Source organism: Eucyclogobius newberryi, unplaced genomic scaffold (genome assembly GCF_026437365.1).
Source record: "Eucyclogobius newberryi isolate DKJ021-1_F unplaced genomic scaffold, fEucNew1.0.hap1 SCAF_13, whole genome shotgun sequence".
NCBI lineage: Eukaryota > Metazoa > Chordata > Actinopteri > Gobiiformes > Gobiidae > Eucyclogobius > Eucyclogobius newberryi.
The window spans coordinates 29,613,685-29,636,454 of record NW_027315757.1 but is presented as its reverse complement, the minus strand read 5'-3'; the positions used below and the strand labels follow the sequence as shown (position 1 = coordinate 29,636,454).

The following is a 22,770-nucleotide window of genomic DNA, read 5'->3' as shown; positions in this document are numbered from 1 at the left end:
TACTTGGCTTTACACGGCCGTCTCAGCTGATTGCAAACACGTGCATATTGCCTTTGCTGATTAGAACATCCAAGTACGCGGCTGAAAACACGTTATTCTTCATCAGCCTCCAGTCGCTCTCTACCTTCTGTTGATTTACAAGCAAATGTTGTGTGGAGTTGGAAGACTAGCATATTCGTCTAGTAACTGTTAGAGGGGAGTGCTGCTGGGACCGCGTCCAGGATGACAAGATGGAGAACGCTGACACCAAGCTTGAAACTGTTCGAACCTTACACATTCCCACGCGCTGTGAATGACCTGACATTTCCTATCCATCTGGAGGCTTTTTCATTATTTGCTTCGTTTTCGTTTGCCCAACATGTAAAAGTGTATTTACTAAGCATTATATTTTGATTCCACTGTGGCCGTGACTGTGTTATATTCCTTGAGTGTGTGTTTGTTCTCCAAGATGCACAACAGCTCAATCCTTCAGCTTGTCCTGACCAGTGTTATGTATGTAATGCATTCATGGATGAAGCCAATGAAGGGTAAATTAGCATAATGCAAAGAGGATATTTTTCTCTTCTAATCATGTTATTACATTGTTTCCTTATCAAAAACATACCTGGACTTCCAAACTTCGTCCAAACTAGTTTGATGAGTCCTGGTTAGAAAGTCCTCTTTACTCTGAGCGTTTTCTGAATGTTTTTAAGTCCATAAAACATCGCCAGACTCATTCTTGGCATTTCTGCTGTCAAATTAGTTTAATTACAACTGCCTAGCTACATTAGATAGTCAGCAGGCTACTTTGGAATGTGTATTTTAAACTTGTGTAATTCCTTCTGCCGCCCATAGATAAAGCCAAAACTCAGTTACTCCAGCAGATTCCAAGGCTGTGACAAAATAATATCGTTTTTGGCAAAAAAAATAATGCATAATATTTTTCCTTTGAAGTAACAACACAGTATCTAAACTAAAGATAGTCTGATGATACGGCTTTTCAATATTGGTCTTGTTGTGTCTCACAGATCGAAGTCAAGTTTACAAATGAACCAAATTAATTTTCTCCGGTATAGCACACATGTTTTACTTTCTCATTACTGCTTTAGCTTAATTGTTCCTCTATTTCCAAAAGAAATAGAACAAAACCTGTCGAAAAATACTGTCCCACTATCAATATCACCACAGAAAGACCACTTATCCCTAATCCAATCACCCACAAAGTACCATTTAAAGTGTAATAATGTTCCGTGTGTCATGTGTTCTTGTCTCAGGACCCCAGAAGCAAACACAAATTCAAGATCCACACGTACGGCAGCCCCACGTTCTGCGACCACTGCGGCTCGCTGCTGTACGGCCTCATCCATCAGGGCATGAAGTGTGACAGTGAGTACGCCCGTGTGTGCGGGGGGCCTATCTTTGTGTGGGGGTTGATGTTTTTGTAGATGTTTGTTTGTGTGTGGGTCTGTGTGTGTGTGTGTGTGTGTCTTTGTGTGTCTTTGTGCGCACTGTGCTGCTGTCTGCATACTCAAACAGGCCCTGATGAAAACAGATGGGAGTCGACTGTTACTGTACTCGTATAGTGAGCTGTGCTTCTCGAACCACAAATCCACCGTCCTTTCCCCTGCTCCCGTTCTCTCCGCCCACTCTCCTCAGCTCTTTCTACAAAGCCCAGTTTTATCTTTAGACTGTTGTAGATTTTCTCACATGAGGTCCAGGAAATGGAACTAAAACCAAAAAGCCACAATATGTATCAGAAATTGTGATATATCTATTTAAAGGAGACATAATATGCTTTCCAGGTACTTTGTTTTTAACTGTAGCATAAGTAGATCATCATTTTACATTTTAATCCTTTGTTAACCACTATATCGATCTGAAATAGCTTAATAATAGAAACAGATTCATTGACTTCCTGTTCAAAGCCCAGTTTTATCTTTAGACTGATGTAGATTTTCTCACAAGAGGTCCAGGAAATGGAACTAAAACCAAAAAGTCACAATATGTATCGTCTCGTAGCAAAGAAAATTGTGATATAGTGATTTAAAGGAGACATAATATGCTGTCCAGTTACTTTGTTTTCAACTGTAGCATAAGTAGATCGTCATTTTACATTTTAATCCTTTGTTAACCACTATATCGATCTGAAATAGCTTAATAATAGAAACAGATTCATTGACTTCCTGTTCAAAACTGCAGGACCGATAAGCTCCTCTTGACATTTCAGCAAGCAGCGAATAACAATTTACATGTTTTCAGCGTGGAAAAAGTGGCTACGTGACATTTCAGAAACCTACATGTATCAGTTGGAGTCAGTATCACAACAGGGATGTGGGCGGGGATGGATGCTCGGTAATTCATTCAGTCATCTGGAAGTGGCGTACGATACATATTCACGGTTCATATTAGATACACTTACGCGAACTATTGCGTGTTCCTCGTGCTCTCGCCGCGGCTGTCCATCTGCAGCTCAGCGGTGACAGCTCGAGCACAGATGGAGGACGTGGAGGGGCGGTCGTAGCCTTCTCCTTTGTGCTTCTGCTCCCATGTCCCTCGCAGTGTGCGGCTCGAGAGGGGAAACAGGACAGGGGCTGTAGAGGAGTGAGTGACACAGCAGGAAATGAGGGTGAAGAAGACGACAGCTGTTGCTTTAGCCTCGGGTCTGTCTGCTGCGCGTCCCGTCCAAATGAACGACTGATATATGGAATTATTGGAATTAAGTATGTGAATAAAGTAATAGAATACGATTGACACTACTGATAATCCTGCAGTTATTGACTTAACAATGGTGTAGCTGGGAATATCACGATATCAAATGTTAGTGTTACATTTAGTGTAAAAATGTACTGATTATTCGATTACTGCAACCAAAATTCAAAACATTTGTTTGTGGCCCGCTGTGTATATTCTTCTTCTTATATTCTTCTTCTTATATTCTATTTATAAGAGTTCTTCTATATGTTATCTGTCCTTTTCCTTTGTATCTACCTGCGTTGCAACAATGAAATTTCCCCATGTGTGGACAATAAAGGAATATCTTATCTTATCTTATATTCAAACTTTCTGAATAACAAAAGAAAATCATCGTGACAAAAATAGCCAGATAAAACCTTTTTTTTGAATTATAGAATAAATTAAGAAGACTTTATTCTGCTTCTAAAATTGTCAAGAGTATTAAGTTTTAGTTCTTACGATTATATTGTGACCTGTATAATGTCAATTATCGATTATCGAACCAAATAATCTTGAGCAAAAGTCTTTTAGAGATGTTATGACATTTAAATTAAGATAATTCATGTTTGACATATGATTTATACAGTTTAAGGGAGTGTAGATGCATTCAATAAACAGACAATCATTTATTTTCATTAATGCTTGTAAATCATCTGTCTTCTTATGCATACATTGAGATCAGTATGAATATTTAGGTCTATTTTATATTAGAAGAACAATGATGAGAGCTAAAAAAGACACAATCTCTCATCCGAATGTGTGTTTGTGTTTTTTTACTGTCTTTTTAAAATCTTTAACTGCTGTGTTTTTGTCCCAGCCTGTGACATGAACGTGCACAACCAGTGTGTGGTGAACGTGCCGAGCCTGTGTGGGACGGACCACACGGAGCGCAGAGGACGTGTGTTTCTCAAGATAGAGGTCAGCATGGACCGGCTACACGTTACAGGTAAGACTCACTCTTATTGTGAAAAACATGGGTCAAATATGAGCATTATGTCATTTAAGCACTGGTTAATGAATGACAATAACAGACAATGCATTCGGTGAAATCACAAATAGATGGGAAATTAGGACCGTTGCCAAGGCGATTTACTGTTTAAAACAAAATGACATATCCTTTGAATAGGAAACAGTTGAAGCCCATGAAATACAAACGATTAAACTGGGACTTGGGAATTTAATTGAGGTAATCAACTGATTCTCCATTTAGTCAAAGCACTTCTATTATTACTTCAAATAAGTATTGAAATACATAAAGCTATGACTGTGCAAGTAACAACATTTCAATCGAATACGAAGATCAAATTGTTTCAAATTTTTTTAAAGTTCATTGATGCAAGACAGACAAACAAGACAAACAAAACTAAAACAAAAACGGTCATAAAGTCATAATGGTCATAATAGACCTGACAGAAACAGATGGAAACTTCCTGCTATCTACAACTGTGTGTGTGCGTGTGCGTGTGCGTGTGTGCGTGTGTGTGCGTGTGTGTGCGTGTGTGTGCGTGCGTGTGCGTGCGTGTGTGTGCGTGTGTGTCTGTGTGCGTGTGTCTGTGTGCGTGTCTGTGTCTGTGTGCGTGTCTGTGTCTGTGTGCGTGTGTCTGTGTGCGTGTCTGTGTGCGTGTCTGTGTGCGTGTCTGTGTGCATGTGTCTGTGTGCGTGTCTGTGTGCGTGTGTCTGTGTGCGTGTCTGTGTGCGTGTGTCTGTGCGTGTGTGTCTGTGTGCGTGTGTCTGTGTGCGTGTCTGTGTCTGTGTGCGTGTCTGTGTCTGTGTGCGTGTCTGTGTGCGTGTCTGTGTGCGTGTGTCTGTGTGCGTGTCTGTGTGCGTGTCTGTGTGCGTGTCTGTGTGCGTGTGTCTGTGTGCGTGTCTGTGTGCGTGTGTCTGTGTGCGTGTGTCTGTGTGCGTGTGTCTGTGTGCGTGTCTGTGTGCGTGTGTCTGTGTGCGTGTCTGTGTGCGTGTGTCTGTGTGCGTGTCTGTGTGCGTGTGTCTGTGTGCGTGTCTGTGTCTGTGTGTGTGCGTGCGTGCGTGCGCGTGTGTGTGTGTGGTGGTCATCTTTTAAATATTGAAAGTCATTTTATTTGTCTTTTGATGGCCAAAAAAAGCTAAATGAAAACCGTTATTATAACTGATACGAGGGGGGGGAATCATGATACACTTTTTGCCATATTGTCCAACCCTAAAACTAAGACACATAGTCCACACACTCTCAAATACTTTCTTGCCTCGCGGTTTACAAGGACTTCACAACTCTCCACTCTCTAAACTCAAAAAGACAGAAAAACAACTTTATAACTACATTGTACGCATTATACCCACGAGCCTTATTTAGTTCCAATGCCTCCAAATGATGCTGTCAGTCAGGAGCTGTACCTGTGCAGATCCGAGCGCACGGTGCTAAACCCTTTGTCGGGAAGAAAATGGATTGCTCAGCCGCACGACCAAGACGGCGGCAGTGAGGGAATAAACGCGCCAAGGCCAATAATGTGTTTCCAACTCAACAGGGATCTGACACAACAACCTCACTATTACAAGAGCCGAGATTGGCTTAGAAATATATTGCGTTCATAAAAAGTCTTGTTTACCGTTGAGGGCAAAAAAAAAGGCTGTACAATTTAATCCTGTCGTCTATGATTTACTCTCGTTGACATGGTTACCGCTCAACGTACTGTTAGTGTCCACACGTTCATAAGTAAGATGTGTTGAATAGTTGTGTTTCATGTCTCACCAGCCTGACGTTTACCCCAGTGTGGCTTTAAATGTGTGTCCCATTCGAGGAACAACGCACGCTGCACCTGCCACAGCTGTAGTGGCGGTTTCACACCACCATCATGTGAGAGAAACAAGTACATTGTTTGATAACTCAGTAGTAAATCATACTGGTCCTTTTGTAGTTCCATTTTCTCTTTTATTTATAGGAAGTCATGAGATAAACATAGCTTTACTGACCAGCGAGCAAAAGGCAAACATGGCGGGGCAGTTAGAGACACAAAACACCACTGACATGAGCAATTATGTTCTTTTTCTCTAAAAGGGCAGCAAAGGGCAGTTGGTAGGCTTTATTGGACAGGCCAGGGAAGAAACTAGGGAAGGACATGCAGCAAATTGTGAGAGCTTGATTCAAACTGTTCTATGTTCTGTTTTTCAGATTCTATGAGGAAGATGACCACCACCTGCTTATGTCCATGGATATATTATTGCTTTACCTGGAATGTTTCACAGCATTTGCATCAAACTTATCTATTATTTATTTTATTTGGTGTTTTTATTGATGAAGAAACTTGAACTGCTTTCCTTACCAGCTGTGTCACCTGCTTATCGCCATGGAGATTGATCATTTGAATGCCAAACTGTGGGATATTACTGGTAAAGCAATAACTATCCATAGTAACAAGCAGGTGGCAGACCCTCCATCTGGAGATTACATTGTGCACCTTTACACCTTCAATTGTTGAGAAAATAAGACTTAAAGGAGCCTTACCTGTTTTTTACTGTTTTAAAACCTTGAAAAACAGAACTAGTTCCCCAGTTAATCTGTTTGCAGCGATCCAGAGTTATTGCTCACTTCCCTAATGCATTTCAAACATATTCACTGCAATGCGTCTTATAATCACTTTTCATAACTTTCAGAGACCAGAGCTGAGTTTACCATCACTCTAAAGCTAACAACAACTAGCACTTCCTGCTTCGTGGAGGATAATTAGACGCAGACAGCACACAGGGGTCTCATTTTGACCCTAAGAGCTACTTTTACAACATATCTGTACTTTGGCAGGATGCATTCCACTTAATTACTTGGAGGAAAAACAAAATACTGGTACAGCCGTGTGCACTTCACAGAAATCAATAAAACGAATAGTCTTGGGGTGGAAGTAGCGCTGTTGTGTAGATCAACGGGCTCGTACGCCCGAGCAAGTGGCACGACTCTGGTTCACCGCATCATTTGTAACTTTATTAAATTCTTCCAACCACAAAAACACACGCAGCTCCCGGGCCTCTCCTCGTAACACAACCCCTTCTGTACTGCCTGTTTTCCGCATGTACTGTTGCTCCCGCTTTCTGCTTCTGTGATAATTTACCTTAAGTAACAGGCATAATCGAGCGTGTGCGTGCAGATTCGTGAGGTTCATGCCGAGATGCTGCTGGGGGCGCGTGAGGATAAGGCCAAAGTGAGCACACAGTGGTTTACTCAGGGTGAGAGATGTCCCAGAGCTGACATGGCTGCCCCAGGTTCAAAACAATGAACAAGACTTTTTTTTTTTTCTTGCCTCCCCTGACACAACCCAAAGCCAAATCTGCCCTGTTGTATACATTTCACTGTAGCCTTTTGTTCTTGTCAGTTTTGGAGCGATAGCTAGAGTGTTTGGATTGTTTTTATTGTATTTTAGCCATGCCGTGAGATATTTAAGTGTAAAAATGTAATGACAGAGGCATGACTATATTGTGCTGTGGGAATTTTGAGCACAAGAAGTTGTGGCGTTCACCTCGCTGCTGGCAAATGTGTCCATGGCCGGAAAGGACAAGATTAAACTAGTGTTTTTGTTATTGTGAAAAGTTTTAGAACCAGCTTGTCGACAGAAAAACAGAGCAGGAGGAATTCTGTTTGTATGGAAGACGGAGAGGCCTTTTGGTATGGGCAAAGAAAGACAACATCGCGAGTTGCACTGTCGACTTAAACTTAAGAAAGTTTTGACAAATGGACAATGGAAATATGTCAACAGTATAGGTTATGACAAATCTGTATATCAAATATGTTGTCTTTGATTGGAAAACTGCTAAAAAGAGCCCATTAAAATTGAAAGAAGACAGACTTATGGCAGAGTTTTTCAATAGATAAAAGCATAAAAGTGCCACCGCTGCATTTTTGTTGTTCATTTTTGTTCCCATTCACTCTTTTTGTGATACTTAACCTCAAACAAGACATTTTAGAGGCACAGGTGTGGTACGTTTCTGCATTTATATTATCAGATTTTTATTATCAGCGTAATCCCCAAAAATATCAAGGTATTCATTTTTGTCAATATAAGTTTAATTAAAAGTGGTATGGACGATTTTTTTCAGCAAATTTTTTATCATATTTCCTCGTGGCGTGGATAAATCATTTGTCCTGCCACGTATCAATCATAAAACGCACCTACCGCTCACCTGCAGCCGCATGCGGTTCGTCCCCACGTTTCCGCGTGCCTAAGCGCGTGGATCTATCATAATATAGTTCCCTCAGTGTACGGGACAAAATGAAGACGGAGAAAGACATTTTGAGCTGACGCAGAAGTGGACAGAAATCTACGGGAGACGAGAGATGCGATGCGCTCCGTTGCGCTAATAAACAAACGCACGTGTGTGTTGTATCAGTCCACACGGGGGAGTGCGCATGTGCACTTCCGCCTGCGTTCTCAAATCGCCGAAAAATCGTCCATTGCGCCTTTAATTCTAGCATTAATAATCATGTCTCTAGTACTGTAAAAAAAAAAAAAGACTTTTATCAAACGGAGACTAATAAACCCTGTGGTGTAGATAGGGCTTATGGCGATATGGAAAATGAAATAATCAAGATCCTTTTTATAATGGGAGTGTCTGCAGAGCCACGGCGCGCGGCCGAAACTGCCATGTTATTTTTGTGCCGGCTGCGCACCGCGGCTCCTGAAACTGCGCCGCTATTTGACCGCGTTTTAGCGCCGTTTTAGACCGCGCCGGGTTAAGGTTAAGGTTAAGGTTAAGGTTAGGGTTAGGGTTAAGGTTAGGGTTAGGGTTAAGGTTACGGTTAGTGTTAGGGTCAGGGTTAAGGTTAAGGTTAGGGTTAAGGTTAAGGTTAAGGTTAAGGTTAGGGTTAGGGTTGAGGTTACGGTTAGTGTTAGGGTCAGGGTTAAGGTTAAGGTTAGGGTTAAGGTTAGGGTTAAGGTTAGGGATAGGGTTAGGGTTAGGGTTAAGGTTAGGGTTAGGGTTAAGGATAGGGTTAAGGTTAGGGTTAGGGTTAAGGTTAGGGTAAAGGTTAGGGTTAGGGTTAGGGTTAAGGTTAAGGTTAGGGTTATGGTTAGGGTTCGGGTTCGGGTTAGGGTTAGCCATGAGGCTATAAGGGAAATGCCGCAGTCCCTGAAACTGCGCAGCTATTTGACCGCGCCGCGGCTCTCCAGCCACAGCCTTTTTTTCTCGTATTGATTGATTTCCATTTTTGATTCTATTTTATTTGTTCTTTCCAAAAACAAAGTATAAATAAGATAAGATATGATAAGATATTCCTTTATTGTCCACACATGGGGAAATTTCATTGTTCCAACGCAGGTAGATACAGAGGAAAAGAACAGATAACTTATAGGAAGTTTGAAAAACACTCTCAATAGAAGAACTCTTATAAACAAATGGCTTTTAGTAATGATTTAATGATGATATACAGATTGTGCCATTTAACACAAATGTTTCACAAAAATGTTAGTCTGACCACACATTTTTACTGACAGAGGATCGACTGTGGACCTCTCGATTCAAAAACCTTTTCCCAAATAATCAACAATTTCACACGATCTCAATCTGTCGTTCTTGTGATGAATTGCCCAGCCTTAGGTGTAGATGCTGAGCTGACCCTCTCGTGCTCCGTCCCTGGCAGAGCAGCAGGGATGCTTCGCTCCCATTGGCCGCACTGCTCTCCCCAGAGATTATCAGCCTCCAGAGGATGCACATGTCATTGTGTTATGCAACTGCACATTTGGAATTCAAAGCCTTTTTGAAGATTACACTGTTGGCCCCTTCGCCCATCCCAGTCCGAATCATGACATTTGTGCATGACAGAGAAGAAAAGCACACAAACAAAACTGCAAAGCTGGACAATGAATTTTAGTTCAGAGCCTATCATTTCAAATTGTTAATGATTGTCTTGGGTTTTTATTGAGATATCCAAAGCCAATCATCTGTCAGTAAAAGCGTGTGGTTTGGAGCAGAATTTAGATTTTGAAGGAATAAATTGTTATTATTCCCGAACAAAAGTGAATGAAATCAAATCAAACATTTTGATTGATCCCTCTCAGGGAAAATATGATGAATTTATGTTGCCCAACACAGTCTTGTTATGTGTTTTATTGCTGTTTTATATCTGAAAAGTTACGAAATACTAACTCGTCTGTTTTTCCTACATAGTTGAATCCTGTTCTATAGTTATGACCCTGATCTTTCCAAACTGCATGTACCAGTATGTTGCTACTAAACACCAAAAACACCACAGCCATTTTATTATTACATCAATTGTCTGCTCACTGGATAAAGGTGTTTCTCAATGTCAACGAGTCTACATTTTGTGTTGTTTGTTTGTCTTTTGTGCTTGATTTGAGTTGTTTTTAATGGACCTCTTTAGACTGAGCCTGTAGGAGTGTTTATGTTTATATATATTTATTGCATTGCACTGTATAATGTTCATTTTTTCTCATTAATCTCGTTTTTATGACAGTGCTTTCCCTTCAGCACTAGTCCAGGCAGGTAGGCTGACACTATTGTAGCTTCGATTTGATTGGTAATTACCTAAAAAGGAGTGAGGAGAGGGAGGCGAGCTGCTCTTTTGTATCCAAGCAACGGCCGAGATGGTACTTGATCACTGATGATGATCTTTTATGGTATGCAAGGGAGTCATATTAGCATGTTTACACGGCTGACTTGAGTAGTTTTTGTCTTGTTAGATGGAATCGTTGGCTCTGCTCTCACCAGTGTGATCTGGCAATGGCAGTAAATATCAGGCTCACACTGGACTCCCTGTAGTTTGTCTGCTTTGTATTATCAGATTAGAAGAAAAGTGTACGACTAATCAGGGTGAGGGATTGGAAAAAGTCTACGTGTTTTCAACTCACACATTAAGTTGGAAGAAATCACATTGTCATTACAGTTGCACATGAAGCTTGAAAAAGACTATTAAAAATTATGAATTTGATCTTCTCAAATGGTCACAGAAGAGGAAATCATGTTTACTCTTTATTTAAGTGCAAAAGATGAAAATATGAAGAGCCAAAACCATCAAAAACTATCACTGGACTGGGCACACTGGCTAAGGCAACATTCATGACCTTTAACCTCCAGGTCACAGAGCAGAAATAAATATATGCGATAAAACAGTGAACTTAGCAATAGAAAAACACTGAACCATACAATAATAATATAAAGTTAGCTATATAAAGGAGCTAAAATAATGTTCTGGCAACAATTACATGCTCTAAGAAAACATACATCTTAATTATAGATATTTATTTATAAATTATACAAAGAAAAACGGCAAAATGAGAAAACAACCAGGTTTTTGAATAAGCCTCTTTGTTGTATTGCGTCTCTTCCACTTCATTTGCAGCGAGATCAGGTGTGTTTGTTTTAATTCACAAGAGTTTTTTCTTTGCCCACTTATTGTAGCTGGAGAAAATTGCTTAAACAATAAACATAATGAAGTAGCCCGGCATCTGGTCTTCGAATATCATTAATTTGTCACTGTACACAGGGGTTTTCACAATGAGCCCTCACCAAACTGATTACTTCTCACTGTTGCTGAACTGCAACTTTTACCTCAAGCCTTGGAATATTTATACGTGGCAATAAAAACACCTTTCCTCGTGTTTTTAATGACGACGAGGACGGTGGAAGTTCAGGGTGACTGACATTTCCAGACGTTTGTGGCATCACTATTCAGGACTGAGATGGTTTTCTTGTAAATATGCAGCACTTGGAGTTGGAGCTGGGAAATAGTTTCCAGTCTGACCCTGCCTGGCCCCTCTCCGTCTGTCACAGTGGGTCATGTGCAGACTCGACAGACATAAAAGAGCTTCTCGCGCTTGTTTTTCCTTTATTTATTTATTTGCCGTTGTCTACTTTCTCGGATCAACCAAAATGTCACACTCAGAATGTTCAAAATCACAAAGTGGAGGCGACTGGAGACAAAATCGACCTTATCACACTCAATATATGACTGACATCCAATCTGAATGCTAATGGTTTTAAGTAACAAGAAAGAAGCAATTATTTTTAATGTCCAGGGTAGAAATGTCAGTGATGTTCTGTTATTTTCTACTAGAGTCTAATCTAGAGTCACCATACTATACTGGCTTTAAGCTCTGTTTAGGCCTATACTATGACCTTTCTTCGTTTGTTGCCTGTATAATGTTTGTATTAAAGCCAACTCCAACTGCAAACCAATTCTACTTGCGGGTATAATTCAAGTTGCATCTGAACCTGAACCTGTGCGGCGTTCCATTTGCCTCAGAGGTCATATTGTCCATTTGTCCTCAGAGTTTCGGAAAAACAATTACAGTTTGAGTACATAAACCACTTAAAACAAGTTATACAAACCAGGAAAGTGATCAGCCAAAATGCAGATCCAATTAAGTAAATGTATTAACCTGGACAGTGTCATTACATAGTTTATAAAGCATTCTCTGAGATGTTGAGCATTTAAACCTGCAGCGGCTCAATGGCAGGAACAGTAGGTTATTTTACACTAAAGGTAAAATAACTATCAATATTTTACCTGTCAGATGTTAAACTTTATTCAAACCCGGGGTGCAGCCATGTTGTATTATTTAACTCGGATAAAGTTGAGAAATGTTGCCCCGAGTTTCCAAGAAGGAATTCCAAGATGTGAGTGTGTGAACTAGAACGCAGCATTATACTGTCTGTTTTGGTGTAGTCATTCTTTATACTCTAACAAATTTATTAAGCAAAATACAAATCACGTCATGGAAATGTAGTTATTCATCCCATTTTTTGGAATAATATTACATCATCTGTCCTTGGGTGATTGAACACATGCCATAGCAATAGACAAAAGTCCACAAAATGAGAAATGCTTTTATGATGGTTTGTTTTTCATTATTGACATTGTACTTTTAAATACCGCATTTTCTGGAGTATAAGTAAAAAAATGCATAATAAAGAAGAAAAAAACATATATAAGTTGCACTGGAGTATGAAATGCAGTTGCAAGTGTGAAAATAACAAATAATATCACATATAAGTCGTAGTATATATGTGGTATATAAGTATATAAGCATAAATATAAATATAAGTTGTACCCCGGCCAAAATATATATATTCAGTATAGACCACTGATGTAATGACAGTATTTTATTAGATTTTCAAAACAGGGTTCAACAAATCATGAAACTTTATATGTTTTAGTGATGATGACCTTATCTCACTAAACCACATGAAGCAAGCGTATTATTAACAAGAATAACTTCCACCCCACATTTCAATGAATCATTTTTACGCGCCTCGAGCTTTTGTGACGTCGTCTGAAACGGTTACAGACACGCGCTGCTGCTCGCCTTTCAGTTTTGTAACTGTGTTCAACAGGTGTTTGCTTGTGTGCGTCGGTGCGGCCATTTCACTGTATGCCGTCGCCATGGCGAAGGCAGCGTTCTCGCTCCACCCGTTGCCCAGCTCCTGTTGCTATGAAACGGCACTCTTGTGTGTTGGTTATCGCACAGGGGGCAAAAACATGGCTTCCTCCTGCACATTATCTGCTCATCTGCAGCGTGACCTCGGATAAACGCCACACAAAATCATTTCATTGTTATGATTGCATTGATCGTGGCTCAAACGTGTCACACACTAGGAAGTGCCGACGCTTCCCACTGTCCAGCACATTTTGACCTCGCAGCATCTTTTTGTATGATGTCAATTTCAGTTGGGACACTTGAAACTGGACAGGAGAATGAGAAAGAAAACAGTTCTAAAGTCAAGCTTCTGTGTTTATTTCAACTGACTGTGAAGAAAGCACAGGTGCTAAAAGTCATTTGTTTACATGTACGACAATTATCTGATCATTATCTGATTTCAGGAGTTATCTGATAATTGAAATGTCACGTTTACAGTTACATCTAATATGAGGAGTGTGTCTTTCTGCTTGTTCAGACCTGTGCAGGGTTTGACAAGGAAAATGATGCAAAAAAGGGGAAAACTAAAAATATGAAAAATGAAAGCGGAAATGTCAAAGATTGAGAGTGATTAAATGACATGTGTCGTCAGTGTTTTTTGAGGACTGGATTTTGTTTGTGCAAAAACGAACACCAAAAATTAGATCTAATAATTGGGTTATCTGATTATTCTAGTTATCAAATGTTTACTGGCCTTATTCTGACACTGATCCACATCTGGGACGGGTTCTTCGGGGTGCTCAGGCTCCAAAAATAAAACTCCAGCTACGTGCTCAAGGACAGGTACAATTCAGAGGACAAATGACAAAAAATTGACCATAACTAACACCGGAGTTGGGAAAATTATCAAGATAAATACAGTAAATACTGTTAATCTAAGCTAAAAACAGTAATCTAAGCTAAAAACAGTTTTGTTTAGCTGCGCATATGACTGAAAGGATTTTTTCTTTGCACTCTTCTCTTTAGTTTGTGATTTTATTAGTTTAGAAAATCAGTTGGAATTTAGTTAATTTTATTGTATTTCTGTTTCTGTAATTTCTTTGTGATTTGAATGCATTTTTCCTGCTGTGAAGCACTTTGAATTGCCTTGTGTATGAAATGTGCTCTACAAATAAACTTGCCTTGCCTTGCCTTGCCTTAATCTTGCTTTGGTGATACACAAAATTGTAATATTCCGTGTGTCGTTTCTTAAAATAGAAATAGAAACAACATTTATGCACATTTTACTGCACTTTCACATTTGTCTGCTACTTAAACCTCATTTAATACATTTAAAGACATGTTTTAATACATTTCAGTTGGATCATTATCGGCATAGTCCCAAAAAAAAATTGAGATATTCATTTTGGTCCACATCGTCCACCCTTAACAACTGCTCTGTCGTTTTCATCTTACGATTTATTCCCCATTAACATTTTTGTTGAAAATATCTGAACCAAGAGTCATGAAAATGTGTCACTGGTCTTCACCAATTCTGTTTTTCTTTTTATTTCTGAAAAATCTTGTAATGACTCACCAATACCAAAACAAGCAGCAATTTTACCATCTGTGTCTGGCCCTGATTCACACACACACACACACACACACTCTGTCTTCTCTGTTTCAGTGGGAGAGGCCAGAAACCTGATTCCCATGGACCCCAACGGTTTGTCAGATCCGTATGTCAAACTTAAACTGATTCCGGACCCGAAGAACGAGACCAAACAGAAGACCAGAACCATCCGCTCCTCGCTCAACCCGTGCTGGAACGAGTCCTTTACTTTGTGAGCACAACTCGACCACACGCGCGCCATATTCAGTGTTTAGCTCTTCGTAAACCCACGTTTTGCTGCAGAAAACGAAACAATCAATAAACGATAACATTGAAGACTGTTTTATGACACTACGGTAACCTCTGATATGTTAAGCTCAAGGAATATTAAACCTAAAACTATATCATCTTTATTTTTTTGAACGATAAGTTATAAGTCTAATTAATAAATCGCCATAGAGGCCGGGATTGTGTCACACATCATAGAATTTTTAATGAATGTAATGTGAGATGCTAAATACTAAACTTGCTGTTCATTCAAAAGTATTCTGACACTATGTAGTGAAACGTGTATTTACCAGGAGTCGTCCAACAGTTTATCAGGCTGTTCCACCATTCTTTTGTTTACTTTTTGTTGTGTTTTTTGCCAACGCATCTGTGAAAAATCTGACAACTTGTTTTTGACATTCGATCCCAAGCGCTATTTATTCACCAAAATCATCATGAAACGCAAATCAGGGGAGGATTTGGACTTCTCTCTAAGTAAACAAGCACAAATGTGGTTTCTAATGGTTTCTACTTAGTTAAGCTCATCACTGACCACTCCTATAAACATAAAATAACCACATATAACCTCACATAAATCAGTCTTACGTCATTGCAGCTCTAACTCCCGGTTCTGCCCGTGTTTGTCCTGTGTGTTGTCAGTAAGCTGAAAGCGTCTGACAAAGACCGGCGTCTGTCCATCGAGGTGTGGGACTGGGACCGTACCACCAGGAACGACTTCATGGGCTCCATGTCGTTCGGCGTGTCGGAGCTCCTCAAAGCTCCCAACTGCGGCTGGTCAGCGCGCCTCTTTTATGTACTTTTACGACATTTATTCCCCAAAAGTTCCAACTATAATCAATCTTTGCTAATCGTTTTCGCACCCACCCAGTTTTTTTATTTTGCAGTAGCTCTGAAGTGCACTACAGTGAAAAATCGTGGCAAAACAGTTATTACAGTTGGCCTTGGCTCGGGTTTTTAATTTGTTCTCGTAATTGCTGGATTTTAGATGACATCACAACACTCTTTACGCCTACAATTTATATTTGAAAATGGAGAGCGGAGGAGCAGATAAAATGGCTATTGTTAATATGCGGATTTGGTGTTATACCAGGTTCAAGGGCACAGCATAAACTCACTTTACGCTTTACTTCATGTTTTTCCTTGTAAAATAATCAGTTATATATGCGATCAATGCCTGACGAGACAGTTATACACCTTACCTTACATTACCTTATCAAACCAACGCAAAAGGACAATGCTGTGGCGTGTTCTTGGCCTGGATTCATCTTCAGTCGCAGTTTGATGTAATGCATGACAGGAGAACGTTTCCTCTCATCCATAAACACATTCAGATCACTTTCCCACAGCAAAGTTTCCACTGCCACTTAGACTAAACACAGCCTGATCGAGCGCGGCTGAAGGTTCACCTGAGGGAAAGACGTGAGGCATGGAAACAGGACGCTTTACAGTGGCAGACAAATGATCGTGAAGTTATGTTTGTGTTCCAGGTACAAGCTGCTGAACCAGGAAGAGGGCGAGTACTACAACGTTCCCATCCCGGAAGTCGATGACATAAACTTAGAGCTCCGTCAGAAATTTGAGGTAACATTAAAACCACACGTGTTTTTGTACCGACAATCTTTTATTGACAATTCGAATCCCGTTGCCATGGGAACCGCTGCATGAGTGGGTGAAGGAAGCGGCTCTAAACCTGCTGAATTTGCAAATTGAATAGAAGTTTGAGACAATGATAAAATAAAGATGACAGCGTGAAGTTAGGAAGCTGAAAGTCATACATCAGCATTAAGAGATAGACTACGGAGATGGACTGAACATACTTTCTCCATGCGTTACCTTTTTTAACAATAGAACTGCATTTATATAAAGTAGTTTAAGGTAATATGCTTTTTACCTTTTTTTGCCCACTTTAATTGCTGCTGTTGTTGTTTAATTGCTGCTGGCCCACCGTTGTTTTCCCATTTCCAGTTAAATGGTAATGGTGTTACTTTCAATGGAGAACTAGAGAAAAGTTTCACCAAAATAATATATAAAGTAGGTAGATTTGTGTAAAATGTTCACTCATGTGCACAAACGTGTCAACAATGCACCTTTTCTCTGGATGACTTGAAAATGGCTTTGTAATCTGTCTTTAACTTATTTGCTGGAGTTGGAGTTTCCAACGTTTTATTTCTCATAGTTAGTTAATTCTCTTTCTAATGATTAAACATTTTGACTTCTCACTTGTAAGAAAGAGGCTACCTGAGTCATTGGCTGCTTAGTGATATCGCCCTGCTTCACATTTGTGTCTGAAAAGCTGATCTAACAATGCAAACGTCCTAGTGATTTGTGAGATCTGCGAGAGCGAGGAATGAGTTCGAAAGGTTTAATTAAATACCTCCCATTTCCTTAGTTCCCTGTTTGAAAAGGAGGTATCCCAGCGTTAACGAACTTCCAGAATAAAGTGGATTGCTCCGAGAAAATCTAACTTAAGCCCAACCAAACCTGCCTTCAAACTCACCCATTTATACGTGTTACAGGCTGAGAAAACCTTGAAATAAATGTTCTTTTCATTTGTGTCCAAAATCACACTTAACAGGACATAACAGGTTAATGGATTTAGAATTGGTGGTGAACATTTAATTAGTGTCACATTGTTGATGACCATAGTGTATTGTTGAAAAGGTGTAGCTCACTAGCACCCTCTAGTGTTCAATCTGGGTCATAGGCCCGTTGTGCAATATACTGTACCACATTAAACTTTTCTTTTTTTTGTCATTCAGTGTTTCTTGATAACAGTTTGCAACACCGACATTATCATAACCAGCCTCTACTTAACTGATGCTTGGTCATAGTTTCATTATTACTGTTTTTAATTTCCTCTTTCACAAATCCGCTGACCTTGACTATCCTCACAGCGTCTTCGTACATGCTTGTAGTTGCCGTGGAAACTAGACAAAACGCTGCTCTGCCCCCATCTGGCTCACAAGATGCATTATTCTATGTTTTTATTATGTGTTGTGACAGGACATTTTCTTCCGACAAGGCTCAAAGACACTCTGATTAAATTATGTGAATTAAAATGTTGTTTCTCTTTTAGGCCTGCCAGTTAAATATCCACTATCTAAAGGTAGACGCTGCCTGCTCTGCTCTTCTAATGTTGCCGGCCTGCTTCCCATTTTAGACTTCAGATTGTTTGTGGATCTCTGCTTGGACTTCCACAAATGAATCGATTTACTAACAAAAGCTTTCAATTGCACCGAACTCAAGCCGGTCAGATCTTTGAATGACTTTAGTCACGAATAATTGTCTCAAAGGGATGTTATTGCACTTACATTACCACAGGTTTTTAAAAATGAAATCATGGGCACGCTATTGTTTGGTAATTCATCAGTGGAAATTAAAATACAACTATATACACCTTAAAATATATTAGACATTAACAAATATCCTTCTAAATCATATGTTTCTCTTGACTCCCCAAGTAATAATAATAATAATAATAATAATAAAAGTTCCTCCCTGTTATTCTAAGTCCAGGGCGTCTGATGCTCAAATACCCATGAAAATATGATTTATTTATTTATTTTTACTCCTGATTGGAATAGTTAGTAATGAACCCATTTTGAATTTCAAGTGCAAAAATGTCAGTTAGTTTGCTTTTTTATTTGAAAGAATGGACAAATACAAAATTCTAGCCTCAAATTAGTAATTTATGGTCATGTATGTAATTAATATCTGCAATTAAGTTCAGCATTTCTGCAAGTATTTGTCCTGTAAAACCTAGGTGTTATCCTTCATGAAAAAATGCTAAGTGTCGTGTCACAATCTATTAAATAAACGAATAATACTATGGTGAAGGACTCTAAATATCACGCACAAGTGTCTGAGCGGTTTTCATTTGCCGAAACGCCCTTGATTTTTCATATTTTGTGGTTAACCCCGGTTTTTCCATTGAAACTTCTATTCAGTAATTTAGAATGTTTTTGTTTCTAAACCTTTAAAGGCTTTAGAAGCTTTAGGGGAAATTATGCAAAAGCATGAGAGCGGCTAACACATGCACTTACTGTTCCCAACACAAGAGGGCGACATTGTTAGTAAATCCATGACGGTCTTTCCTCCTCTGCGCTGCACCTGCTGAACTGGCTGAAGTGTGCTCCCTCCTCTATAGTCTGTGCTATAGAAGGCCTTTTGGACATGCATGGCTCTTAACTCTTTATCTAACTAACAGGTTTCTTCTTCTGTGCATGCCACATCTCAACACCTGGTCTCAAGATGGATGTTAGACTTTTGACCACCCACTGAAGCATAAATCGTTTGTATCCATGTATTATTTATTTCACAGTAATATTACAGAAATTAGCTGCAATATGCACTTATGTAAGAGGTAGAACGTAATCAGACTTCATCTCAGTCATTGAAATATGAAGTTTGGGTTGTTTAGTTTGTGGAAATATGATCACCCTTGCAACAGCTTTTATCCCACCAACAGACAGAGTCAGCGGTGCGATGGTGATGGTGCGGTGTTGATAGGGGGCGGTGGGGGCTGGGGGACCATAGCTGCCCTTTAGGTCTTGTCTCCTGGCAGGCCTGTCATTATAGCGACAGGGACCCATGGCTGCTTTTGCCCCCCGGTGATGGTCCACCTCGCAGTTTCCCCCAAAAAATGACAGTGAAAAGACGATGGCCCTGTATGAAAAAGCACATGCATCCAAGGTAAAGGTTTAGAACTGGCAATATGGGATTTTACAGTAGAAAAAAAAATATATTAAAGTGGACATATTATGTTAAATCAACTTTAATGAGCTTTTAAGTGCTCACAAAAGTCATATTTCACTTACCCCCTATCTCCGCCCACATCCCTGTCTTGATGTGTTGACATTGTTTTAAAGATTAAGACTGTAGTGACACATGTAGGGTTATAATATGTCACATCGCCATTTTTTAAAGTCTAAAGCTGCTTGTTACAGTGATATTCCTCTATAGCTTTCCAGTCCTGCAGTTTTGAACAGGAAGTCAATGGACCTCTTTCTTTTACAAAGCCATTTTAGATCAATATTGACATTTACAAGGAACAAAATGTACTCTAGTCTACTGTACTCAAATCTACTTATTTTGTCGTTCAATTCATAGTACCTGAAAAAGCATGTCTCCTTTAAGATTATAATAAGTTACAACGATGTCTTAACAGCAAAACGTATGAACTTTCTATATAATCTCTGTCACATTAGCTTTTTACTATGTTAACTCTCTCCAGAACATTCTCCAAACCCCAACACAAAAACATGAATTGCCCATTGTCCATCATTTGAAGCCACACTATACGGACGTTTTTTTGTCTACAATTGCAATTTGAACCCAGTTAAGTTGAGTCTTCTGTGATTCTACCCAAATAACGCTGAATCTTATAACGACATTAACAAAAACAATGCACTTTTACTTCACAGAAAGCCAAGCTAGGCCACCACGGTAAGAAAGTGATCACGCCATCGGACCACCGGCGCTTCAGCCTGCCCTCCGGGAACATGGACCGGGTCAGGCTCAGCGACTTCAACTTCCTGGCTCTCCTCGGAAAAGGCAGCTTCGGCAAGGTCTGAAGGAACCTAGAACCTTTAGAGTCATCGTTTCGCGGCCCATTTGTTAAACCTTTTTCTATTTACAGGTGATGCTAGCCGAAATGAAGTCCACCGAGGAGCTGTACGCGATCAAGATTTTAAAGAAAGACGTGGTGATCCAGGACGATGACGTCGAATGCACGATGGTGGAGAAGCGGGTGCTGGCCCAGCGAGACAAGCCGCCGTTCCTGACGCAGCTACACTCCTGCTTCCAGACGGTGGTGTGTACTTAGGCCCACACACCATCTCTATTAGTTTGTGCACTAGGCCATTCATCACTGTTTCAGCGTTTCCTTCTGGTATGTATGTGCCATCGTCATCGCCGTCATCGATCACTCACTCTCTCCCGCTGCAGTCATTAGCGGCCTCTGCCTTAAATATCAGAGCAGAGATCAACAATGAATATTAAGCCACGCGAGGCGACGGTGACGTGTGCGGTGGAGGCAGACTTGAGGGAGACTTAAGGGAGACTGAAACCTTTACATGCATCAAAGTACGAGTGAGGTTTTTTGACATAAATTCCCAGTATTTATTCCTAGGTCTGTTTGTGCCCAGATGTCATTCCCAGTTTGTCCTAAGAGCATCAGATGTGTCTTTATTAAGCAGACAGTGAGTTCAAATGGAAATAGAAGAGCAATTATGCTTTAAATGTGGCTGTATGTTTATATAAGCACGCAAGAGATTAATATACACTGCCTGTCTGGGGAAAAAAGTCGCCACAGGAAAAAGGTCACACTCTAATGTTTAGCTTTGATTACAGCACACATTCTCTGTGGCATAGTTTCAATAAGCTATTGCAATATTAAAAGATTTATTTCCATCCAGTGTTGCATTATTTCTCACACAGATCTTGTATTGATGGTGTGAGAGCGTGACCACTGCACAAAGTCTTCTGCAGCTCCAAACACACTCTCTGGGGTTCAGATCTGTAGTAGATTAGTTTCTGCTTCTCTTCTTCTTGCCATTGATTTGACCCTTTTCAAAAACAGTGACATCTTTTCCATGACCACGGGATTTGTCTTTCCACATTTTTGTTTCAGAAATGAGAAGCCACTCAATGCATCAGTTGTGTTTAAACACCGTGTTGCAGCTGAAAGATCATCACCTGCAGCAGTCTCCAGCAGGAGGAGAGGACCTGCTTAGATCAGGGGTGTCCAAACTTTTTTTCACCAAGGGCCGCATTTTGAAACTTAAACGGGGCAGAGGGCCACAAACAACTTGTCAATGTCGAATTTGTTGAATAACAAAGTGAATCATTTGACATTTTGCATTTTTAGCGTAATTGCGATGAGCCTCCACACCTTTAATTAGAACTAGAACATTAATATTAGGTTGGTATAACATCAATATGCCTGAATATTCCCAATTTCACAGTAAAAAGCACTACTTTTTGTTGTTTGGGCCAACATAGCAGGAAGCTGGAGGGTAAACAAAAATTGGTTTGAGGGCCGCATTTGGCCCCCGGGCCCTAGTTTGGACATGCCTGGCTAAGATGAAGTGTCAATTTTTTCTTTGGTCAGGCAGTATTATTTCGAGTAATTTTACAAAAAGAATGTTAAAACCTAATTACAGTTTAACATCAATGTCTGGACCTTTCTAGCTAAAATCCTGATTTCAGGGAAAATTACAAATAAATAGATCCATATTGGACCATCCTTTGCCTCCCGAAATAATGGGACACTTGATTTTCTGCTACTGAAAATTGACTCAAAATGTAAACATTGAAAATTGAGAGCTGTCGTTATACAGGATACTCTTTTGTTTCCAGGACCGGCTTTACTTTGTCATGGAGTACATCAACGGGGGCGACCTCATGTATCACATCCAGCGCATGGGCAAGTTCAAAGAGCCACAGGCAGTGTAAGGACAAAAAGCATTTGTTAGTTTTGTGGTGGGTGATATGGATGTTTAGACAAAATGCAGATTATGTTTGCGTTTTAATTCACTTTGATCCATTGGTTAAGTTTTGGTCTTGTTTATTGTCGTGGTATTGAACTGATTTTTTGTCAATGAAGAGCAAACACAAGCACACACAGGTTATAATACGTTCTACATTTAGCCTTAACTGTTTTCAATTACAGTTTGTTTGGAAGCAAAGGCGAAAGCATTAAAAACTAATTTTAAAAACACATTTTCTTTTCTATTTGTTGTGGTGTAGCGCCTCATTAAATATAAATCAATAGCCCTTTGCACTTGCGTTCAAACGGTTTGCGGAATATCAACAAATGTATTGATTACTACAAACAGTATTTGT

At 39.9% G+C, this 22,770-nt stretch overlaps 1 protein-coding gene across 2 annotated transcripts in view; it reads left to right on the top strand.

Annotated features, from left to right (window-relative positions):
- Nucleotides 1–22,770, top strand: part of prkcab (protein kinase C, alpha, b) — a 101,632-nt gene that overhangs the window by 65,435 nt on the left and 13,427 nt on the right. The window contains exons 4-12 of one of the 2 annotated variants that reach the window (XM_072443366.1): nt 1,254–1,365; nt 3,530–3,658; nt 14,713–14,869; nt 15,565–15,699; nt 16,413–16,506; nt 18,002–18,031; nt 20,349–20,492; nt 20,564–20,737; nt 22,285–22,376. In XM_072443366.1, coding sequence (XP_072299467.1) covers nt 1,254–1,365; nt 3,530–3,658; nt 14,713–14,869; nt 15,565–15,699; nt 16,413–16,506; nt 18,002–18,031; nt 20,349–20,492; nt 20,564–20,737; nt 22,285–22,376 — 1,067 coding nt within the window. The remainder of the gene's footprint in view (nt 1–1,253; nt 1,366–3,529; nt 3,659–14,712; nt 14,870–15,564; nt 15,700–16,412; nt 16,507–18,001; nt 18,032–20,348; nt 20,493–20,563; nt 20,738–22,284; nt 22,377–22,770) is intronic. The other variant, XM_072443368.1, reaches the window with a different exon arrangement.